General features: G+C 36.4%; 1 protein-coding gene across 2 annotated transcripts in view; it reads left to right on the top strand.

The window, feature by feature from the left end:
• Positions 1-9,490, top strand: part of LOC100182163 (phosphatidylinositol 3-kinase catalytic subunit type 3-like) — a 10,942-nt gene extending 1,452 nt beyond the window's left edge. For both annotated transcript variants that reach the window (XM_002128041.5, XM_026835416.1), the window contains exons 2-18: positions 819-1,018; positions 1,316-1,444; positions 1,816-2,058; positions 2,398-2,576; positions 2,914-3,052; positions 3,477-3,694; positions 4,026-4,192; positions 4,494-4,607; positions 4,969-5,101; positions 5,286-5,381; positions 5,692-5,826; positions 6,092-6,287; positions 6,750-6,878; positions 7,040-7,149; positions 7,528-7,853; positions 8,527-8,684; positions 8,973-9,490. In XM_002128041.5, coding sequence (XP_002128077.1) covers positions 911-1,018; positions 1,316-1,444; positions 1,816-2,058; positions 2,398-2,576; positions 2,914-3,052; positions 3,477-3,694; positions 4,026-4,192; positions 4,494-4,607; positions 4,969-5,101; positions 5,286-5,381; positions 5,692-5,826; positions 6,092-6,287; positions 6,750-6,878; positions 7,040-7,149; positions 7,528-7,853; positions 8,527-8,684; positions 8,973-9,113 — 2,721 coding nt within the window. In that variant the 5' untranslated portion in view covers positions 819-910 and the 3' untranslated portion in view covers positions 9,114-9,490. The remainder of the gene's footprint in view (positions 1-818; positions 1,019-1,315; positions 1,445-1,815; positions 2,059-2,397; positions 2,577-2,913; positions 3,053-3,476; positions 3,695-4,025; positions 4,193-4,493; positions 4,608-4,968; positions 5,102-5,285; positions 5,382-5,691; positions 5,827-6,091; positions 6,288-6,749; positions 6,879-7,039; positions 7,150-7,527; positions 7,854-8,526; positions 8,685-8,972) is intronic.
• The last annotated feature ends 58 nt before the right edge of the window (positions 9,491-9,548 follow it).

Raw genomic sequence — 9,548 nt, 5'->3', positions numbered from 1 at the left:
GATACCCACGGAAAAAATAGGTGTGCCCGCGGTACGGTTTCTAATTTGACTATTTAAAATGAGTTGTTCATGAGGCTTTAGTAGTTTAGTATGTATGGTACGAGAACGCTGCATGAACCAAAAATATGTATACGCGAGTAGATAAAGTTGGAAACCACTGGTTTAAATGCAGATAAACCGCGATTATGTGAATTTTAATTGGTGCAAATATAAAAGCAAGTAGCGACGCTATCAGTAAATTGGAGCCAACAGAAATCGTAATATGATATTACAAAGTATCGTCCCGGCCGAGCTTGGACAGAGTCGTTCGTTGTCACCGCTAGAGAACCAGAGTTTCATTACGTCACTTGTCACGAGAATAAATTTACAACGATTGCTTCGTTTGTTAGGTGTGGAATGTATGCTACCGCATGCGTCTTCCTTTATTTCCTAGACCGGCGCAGAGCGTAAAAATATGACGCTCATACACGATGTTTCGATGTCGTGGTTGGTTGGGCAGTGGGCACATTCCTCCAGATTGTTTTATTATGAAACGTCATAATTAATAGTTACGTTGCAATAGACCAAGTGACGTAACAATTGAACGAAAAATTGTCCCAATTCCAAGCGAACGAATCTAATATTGAATGCAACGCGTATGTGTGCGTCTTAGCACTTTCTGGCTGCGTGCGTGTCTGCGGAAAAGGGGGCTGTCATGACAGCAAAACAGCCCCCCTGGTTGCGCCCCTGAACCATAACAAAAACTTTGTAAACAAAATCACTTGCCATACTCTGCAAACTAACACCCAATATCAATGAAAAAACATTTTCTCTTTCAGTTTTCTACAAGTGCAACGAATACAGTGGAAACTTTGAGATTCGCAAAAGTGATGCCAGTCAATTTTCCAGCAGTGATTAAACAAATACAACCATGAGTGATAATACTTCATTGAGCAACACTGATGCTTTACGCCCACCAATATCTGACCGTTTCCATTATGTTTACAGCTGTGACTTGGATGTAAATGTGACTATAAAGGTAACAAACTATGTTCCTTCAGTTTTAATCTGTTTGACACATTTATGTATAAATAATTGTAGGAGCTTTTGCCTTTTTTAACTGTTTTTTTTTAAATATAGTAACAATAATTTATTTAAAAATATTTATTTTATTTTTTTTAATTTATTTTTTAATAATAATGATACTCATAATATTTTGAGTTTGTCTATTCAATTATAAATGCGAAGATTAATAAGCAAAACTAAATATGGAATATAGTAACAAAATTACAGTCTTTAAGCACACATAAATAAACAAGCTGTTACATCAAAATAGATATGTAGTCTTGAAGGTTCGAGACCGAAACGTCGATACCAGGAACTACTGGCCGATCCGCACCTTAAGTTTTCTGATTCAGGAGAAATTGAACAAGAACATGACAGCCACATGTATGTTACTGTACAGGTTAGTGTTGGTCTGGTAGGGGTTGTTTTATTTTAATTGTTAAATTGGTAAAATAACAAACACTTATAAAGCAATGGGACTGTTAAATCAACATTTGGTTCTTAAACAGAAACATTTAACATGAATGGGATTTAATGTTTCTATTAAAACTGGCAAAAAATGTTTTGTGCGCCTCTTTAAAACTAAGTAGAAAATCCCACGTTTTATGCGGCATCTCCACCAATAGAACTGATGCTGTGAAATAGGCAAGAGCAATCTAGCCAAGCAAATTGTATAATATGAGAGAGATATTTTTACAAGAATTGTCTTGCTATATGAGCACCAGATTAGGGTTAGATTCACCAGTTTTATTACTTTTCCACATACTTCAGGTATTTGAGGATAGTAAAGCGATTTGTCTCCCAGTACAAACAGCATATCGACACTACACAACCTCCCCTGGTCGGAGTCTACATTCATGGAACGAGTGGCTAAAACTTCCGATACGCTTTAGTGAGCTTCCTCGACACGCTGTTGCTACGGTGACGGTGTGGGACACCCACGGACCTGGGAAACCGCTACCAGTAGGGGGCAGTACAGTTCCATTGTTTGGGAAATATGGAACATTTAAAAAGGTAAATTTGGTAACTTAATCGTTTTAACGTGCTAGGCAGTTATCCTTATTTAACAACACAATTGGTATTATTTCAATACCTCTAGCTTTATGTATATTAACTAAATACATAGCGGGTCAAATAACATAATACAATTTATTTGGAACATCAAAATATGTATGTATTACTTTACAGTTGATAGTAATGGGGCAAGGTCTAAATCGCAGGTTCCATAGCTGCCTCACTGTAAGGTCTTCACACAATAAAATAAAAACGGCCATAAAGGATTAGTTATAATCAAACTTAATACCCATATCATATATGTGGTATTACTATTAAACAAGCCTTGCATTTCCACAGGGCAGACATGATGTATGTGTATGGCCTGATGTACCAGCAGATGGTGATGTACCAACCACCACACCTTACAAAGCTCCCCCTCATGCAAGCAAACAGATGACAAGACTGGCCAAGCTTACCAAGAAGCATAGGGAAGGTCACATGACCAAAGTTGATTGGCTGGACCGGCTCACATTCAGGTGGTTAAAGTTTGTACCCTTAGTAATAACAATAATAAATATTTATTATTTACCCTTAGTAACAATGTAACATAATTTATTTTTTCTCTTCGAAAATGATAGTGGAGTTATATATTTTAGTAATATTGTTTAAACAAAGAAAAAAATAGAATTGACAGTAATTTGACTGTCGTTAAAACATGCTATGTTAAAAAGTGTAGGAAATTGCAACACTTAAAAGCATGGCTGTTTAATCCAAATAATAATTACTATCTTACACCAAAATAGTTTGTAGAATAAAGAAATTTTTAATTTACCCTTAGCTGCAACAAAACTAACGTTATGAACAACATTCCAGGGAGATTGAAGTGATCAATGAGGAAGAGAAGAAGAAGCAGAACCTCATGTACCTCATGGTGGAGTTCCCTGCCGTGGTTTACAAAGACGTTAATTATTCAATCGTTTATTTTGAGAAGGATGGAGGGGAGCCTGTACAGGTAGGAAGAAATAATTGAGTTTATATAAGTTATACTTTATATGGAGGTCGTTATGCTAGGGCCTGGAAATTAAGGCACAGTGTTATAACGACTGCTGTTGCCCTGTAAATAAAGGTAAATAAGTTACGTTCATTCAGTCAAAAATACCCAATAGATATCCTAGTATTCCTAACTTAATCTACAAGCCAGTCAAATTCTGACTAACCCAAAACCCCATTTAAGAAGTTAATATCAATAATTCATTAGCACAACAACCAAAAAAGGAATACCAAACTCATATCTTTTTTTTATTTTAATTTTTTATTTTGTATGGGTGAACTCCTTGGGGACCTGGGGTTTAGGCCAGATTTGCCCCATTACTCTGACACCCTCTTACGTCGGAAAGTGACGTGCTCAAACTTGTATCGAACATTACCTCCTCCAGATCCGCACGAACCCCAAACTAGTTGTCCTCCCCGACCACGAGTTGCTTCACTCGAACCTCATCGAGGAAAAACATCACAAACTCGCTCGTAGTTTGCGAACCGCGCAACATGACCTTAAACCTAATGCAGTGGTGCGTGACCAACTCATGAATATTGTCGATTACCCGATTTCAAAAAATTTGTCCGAGGAAGAAGAGGACCTCGTGTGGAAGTTTAGGTTTGTTAACTGTTTAGAATATATTTAAAAAGCAAAAAAAAAATATATGGTTTCTAAATATAACTTGAAGAATTTATGAGGTTCATATGGTAGCACCCTGGGTGTTGAAGAAATAAGCCAACTCCGGCCTAAGTTCCCGACCCCATGGCGTGTCTTGCTGTACGACCTCACCCATATAGAATAGAAGGAAAGTAAATCAGAATCCAACGGTATGCGCAAATTGTGTGAATAATTGCATCTGAAACTTAGACTAGTCTGGTTAACATTTGTACCATATACTCAAAATTGCACAGTGCTTAAGTACTATATCATATACCTACCACCACCACAGATACTACTTAATGCATCAAAAGAAAGCGCTCACAAAATTCCTTCGTTGCGTAACATGGGAGCGACCACAAGAGGGCAATGTTGCGCTACAAATGTTGGAGAAGTGGGCTCCTATAGACGTCGTCGATGCGCTTGAATTATTGTCTCCAAGATTCCAGAATCCAACAGGTAATGTTGCTTCATTGTGAAAATATTAAATTTAACTTATTTACTCTTTTGTGGGTGGGGCATCGACAGTCATTATAACAGTGGTGTTCATACACCCTGTATCTGCTTACGAGTTACTGCATATGTAACTTTGTGGCTAATTGTTTTAGGGATTTTTTTCTGTATAGCTGCCCATTTAAACAACCCATTAGGGGCCACTGGGTTAATTTTGACTTCTCTTGGCTGTCAAGGTTTAACCATGAGATTCCAGGTTCAAATCCTTGTTAAGTTAGTAACCATTAATTCAAATTCCCAACCACAGTAAGAAGTTATGCTGTAAAGATTCTCAGCCAAACCACAGATGAAAATCTTGTTCTTTATCTTCTACAACTTGTTCAAGCTCTAAAATATGAAAACTTTGACAAAATCATAGAAGGTAGGATGTTTTGTAACTATTTGTAGTTTTTACGGTTTTGGTAAACTAGCTGATACATTAGGGTCAATGGGCCAAATCTGACTCACATATAATGTTCCTGGTTTATTACATCATACTTTACCATAAGAACCACTGACCTGATGATGGCTCCTCCACTTTTTAATCCAGCCTTACACAAGGCTCTTCTGGCAAACCTACGTATTTACTCTAAAAACTCAACCTAAATACAACATTAAAATGTTAATGCCAAAAATAAAACTTTTGTGAAATAGCTGTAAGCTGTTTTAAGTTAGATTAACACATGACAACAACAATTTATATATTATATACCTTCAATAATACATTTACCCCACCACTCCAGGTTTTGACGCGATTAAACGACAAGAAACCACAATTCCACGGAGTTATTCGAATGACCTTTCACCTGGGGAAGCACCCAGTGTTCCTGATACAGGGGATCTCCCTAAGCATGATGTAAACACAATGCAAGCCAGGTGAGGTTACCGTCCGTTATGTAATATTCAATAAAAGTTTTAAGACATCATAACACAATGTTGTTTTAATACATTGTAAGCTGGTATGAAGAAGTAACATTGATAAAAAAAACTGCTTATTATAAGTTTGCTATTCCGTTTATATATTTATCCCCCACATAATTTTCCTCATATTTCCCCCTAGTGGTTCGCAAAAAGATTCGAAACAAGATATGGACCTTGCTACCTTCCTCATACAACGAGCCTGTAAGAACTCGAATCTTACCAACTATTTCTACTGGTGGGTGAGATCATAATGTTTGATTGACAGCTAACTTTTGATTGACAGCTAATTTTTAATTGACTGCTAAATTTTAATTGACCGATAATGTTTGATTGACATCTGACTTTTAATTGACAACTAATTTTTAATTGACTGCTAAATTTTGATTGACAGCTAAATTTTGATTGACAGTTGTATTTTAATGGAAAGTTGACTTTTGATTATAATCTAAAATTTTCTGACAGCCATGTTCGATTAACAATTACCTTTTTATTGACATTATTTTTTGATTGACAGTTTATATTTGATTTCTGCATTTGATTGACAGGTATGTGCTGGTTGAATGTGAAGAGACGGAAGCAGCAGATGCGGAGAGGAAGAAAGTAACTGAGATGTACGTCACTGTGTTGAGGAGGTTCAGTTGGGCTTTATTGAAGGGAAACAGGGAATGTAAGCTTAGAAGGTGAGTGATCTCATATATTTTCAAGTATAGTAGTTATTCATTATTGCTATTTATCCTCATGCAGTAGGATATTGAGCTCGTACCACGATGCTGCTACCATTTCTTAAATAAACATATTATGAAACTTTTAATATCTATTTTATATGGTTGGAACTTGAGATTCTGAAGCGTGACACAATTCTGGAATTTACTGATAAACAATTTATCAACTTCTGCCTTTCTTTATAATTACAAAGCCACATAACGTACTCTTACCCATCAATAGGTCCCAACTTGCTGGCCAACAGAAGTTCATGGATAAGTTGGTTCGTTTGATGGAATTGGTGGAGAGGGATGGAGGAAACAGGAAGAAGAAGATTGAGAAGCTTCGTGCTCTTTTATCAGCCGAGACAGAGATATTGGAGAACATGAATTTCTCTTCATTTGAAGCTCTGCCATTGCCTCTTGATCCAAATGTTAAGGTTAGGTGTTGGGTTTTTGTGGCAAAACTTGGGTTTTAGCGACATCTTGGGGATTTGTTAACATTTGAGGCGTTCGGTGACATTTTTGTTTACTTTTTTTGTGACAAAACTTGACCATTTTGTTGCAGATATTTTTTCAGAACAGGGCAGCATAAATAGTTTTTTTTTGCTATTTTTACACTGCAGTGTTACAGAATGTTTTTCGGTAAAAAATTGCGAACAGGGAATATCTCCCGAATCAATGAGTCAACTTGCTTATTTCTCATTCATTTCAACAAACCATTTAGTCTGAAGATCAGTGTTAAATATATATGCTGTTGTTGCTGTCATATTGTAAGCCCGAAAAAACTCTTTTAGCAATTTTTGTAATTGCATCTTACAGAACCCACGTTCGATGTCTATTTATTTGTGTTAAAAGTTATAAAGAAGTTTCATATTATAACCCATGTCCTTTATACCCAGGTGAATGGAATAGCAGCCGAACAAGCTAATTTATTCAAAAGCAACCTCATGCCAGCCAAGCTACCGTTCAAAACAACAGATGGTAAACAATACATCACTATATTTAAACATGGGGATGATTTAAGACAAGTAAGTTCAAGTAATATACTAAGTTAGTCAAAATCCAAATACCCATGGCATAATGCAATGTAATACCTCTCTCTATTAAGGTATTAAGATATAGGATTCGAAAATCTGCTAAAGCCCCAACGCTGTACACATATTTTATGTTAATAAGGAACATATTTTAGGATCAATTGATTTTACAAATAATTACATTGATGGACAAACTTCTTCAAAAAGAAAATCTTGATTTAAAGTTGACTCCATACAAAGTGTTGGCTACTAGCTGCAAACATGGGTAAGTCATTTAACCATAGCAAAATTCTAATCCAGGATCCTTGGTTCTCCAACCCTGGCCAGGAAGGAACCCAGGGTCCCTGATTATTCAACCCTCGCTGGGATTTAAACCCAGGATATCTGATTCTTTAAGCTTGGCTAGGATTTGAACCTAGAATCTCTGTTTCTCCAACCCTAGCCAGAATTTTTATACCCAGGATCCCTGGTTCTCTAACCCTGACCTAGATTTAAAACCAAGACCCTAGTTCTTCAAACCTGGCCAGGATTTGAACCCAGGATTTCTAGTTTTTCAACCCTGGTCTTAATTCAAACCTAAAACCACTGGCCTCAATTATATACACCTAACCCACCACCAAGTGACACATATTTTTCCCCACAGTTTCATGCAATTCATTGAATCAAACTCAGTAGCTGAGGTCCTTGCAAATGAAGGTTCAATCCAAAACTTCTTCCGTAAACACCAACCTAACGACAAAGCCTCATATGGGATTGAACCAGTCGTAATGGACCTCTATGTAAAATCTTGCGCTGGGTATTGCGTAATCACGTACCTGCTTGGCGTTGGCGACCGACATTTAGATAACTTGTTGCTGAGAAAGACAGGGGAACTTTTCCACATTGACTTCGGGTATATATTGGGGAGAGATCCTAAACCATTACCACCCCCAATGAAACTAAGCAAGGAAATGGTGGAAGCCATGGGAGGTAAAATGAGGAAGTATATGTATTCTGTGTTTAGTGTTAAGGTATAAATTAAAAGTCTATATTATATAGGAAGGATAGTTCTACAAAAATGCTATGAAAACATAACAAACAAATTCAAGTTCAACCAATTGTTTAATAAGAGATGTATGTTTCGCCTAAATGGCATGGTCAATTTCTTTTTTAAAACAAACTTATAATATAAGTTGATATTCTATTCTTAATGGGTGCAGTCCTTGTTAGAGGTTTTCCACTTATGAGTGACAGCGTGTAATTTTAGGACTGATTGTTTTTCTGTATGGCCAACATTTTAGGTCTAAATATTAGACAACCCATTAGTGACCACTAGGTTTGGGTAATAACCATCAAATGCCAACCCAAAGACAGTACAATGGTATCAATATCGAGTGTTGAATTCTTTAGTTACAATGCAAGCGCCAAACCATTGAGCCACAACAACTAAACTAATAAATGAATAAATGTGTTATGTAACTTGTCTTATCCTCGGGTGGTGGGAAAACGACAGAAAACGACAGTCATTATAACATGGGTTTCCTGTTGCATATACTCGTGCCAGCATATGAGTTGCCATGTATATTCTTTTGTGAAGGATTTTTCATGTATGGCTGATAATTTGAATTATATGATTTTTTTGGTAATATGAATCCATTGTCAGGTGTGAACAGTGACCATTATCATGAGTTCCGCAAGCATTGTTACACAGCGTTTTTACATCTACGACGTCATGCTAACCTTATATTGAACCTCTTCTCATTAATGACGGATGCCAGTGTCCCTGATATTGCCCTGGAACCTGATAAAACTGTGAAAAAAGTAAGTCTTAAACTGATGTATGGAGAAAGAGTGAAATTTTGGTACACGGTTGCCACTTCTATGCTAACATTCGAGTTGCTGAAGCTATTGCAGTGTGTGGATGAGCAGAAATTAGTTTTGGTTGGTTTGGTCATTTATATCCTTATGGATGGAAACTTGGTTGTCACTCTCATGCCCTAGGCCTAAAGCTATTGCAATAAGCAAGATTTTAAAATGTTGTGTATTTTATATTGGGTAATCATACAGCGAAGCATATCAGTTATACCAAATATTTTTCATTATTTTCAGGTTCAAGACAAGTTCTTGTTGGAGCTCAGTGATGAAGAAGCTGTACGTAACATGCAAGCGCTGATAGATGAGAGCGTGAGTGCCTTGTTCCCTGCGTTTGTTGAACAAATACATAAGTTTGCTCAAACATGGAGAAAATAAGGATATTATAATTATAAGCGACAAACCATTTAAAATGCAGGAGAGGTCAGGATAATTAGATGCATTTTATGAAAAAAACTTATTGGTTGTAATGTGCATGGTTTATCTTGTGCAAAAATGCCTACCCTGCCACCCCAGGTTTGGCGCCTAAGGTATGTATGGACTATAGTGGTATATAAACCATACATGAAGTAACAATGTGCAATTATGATACTGTGTGTACTATCATAAGGGATACAATAATGAGTTTCATTTATTCCGTAATTTAACATTATGACATCACAATTACTATTATAATGGAACAATTATTATAATTGTTGTAATGGAAATGTATTATAAAACAGTTTTATGAAAGGATAATAAAATATTGTCGTTTATATCCCTTTATGTTCTGAAAGTCAGTTCACAAGCGTCATGCTCACTGTCAAGTTATAA

Source organism: Ciona intestinalis, chromosome 8 (assembly GCF_000224145.3).
Source record: "Ciona intestinalis chromosome 8, KH, whole genome shotgun sequence".
In the NCBI taxonomy this organism is placed as follows: domain Eukaryota; kingdom Metazoa; phylum Chordata; class Ascidiacea; order Phlebobranchia; family Cionidae; genus Ciona; species Ciona intestinalis.
Note: the sequence above shows the minus strand (reverse complement) of the source record. Positions and strands in the feature narration are given on the sequence as shown.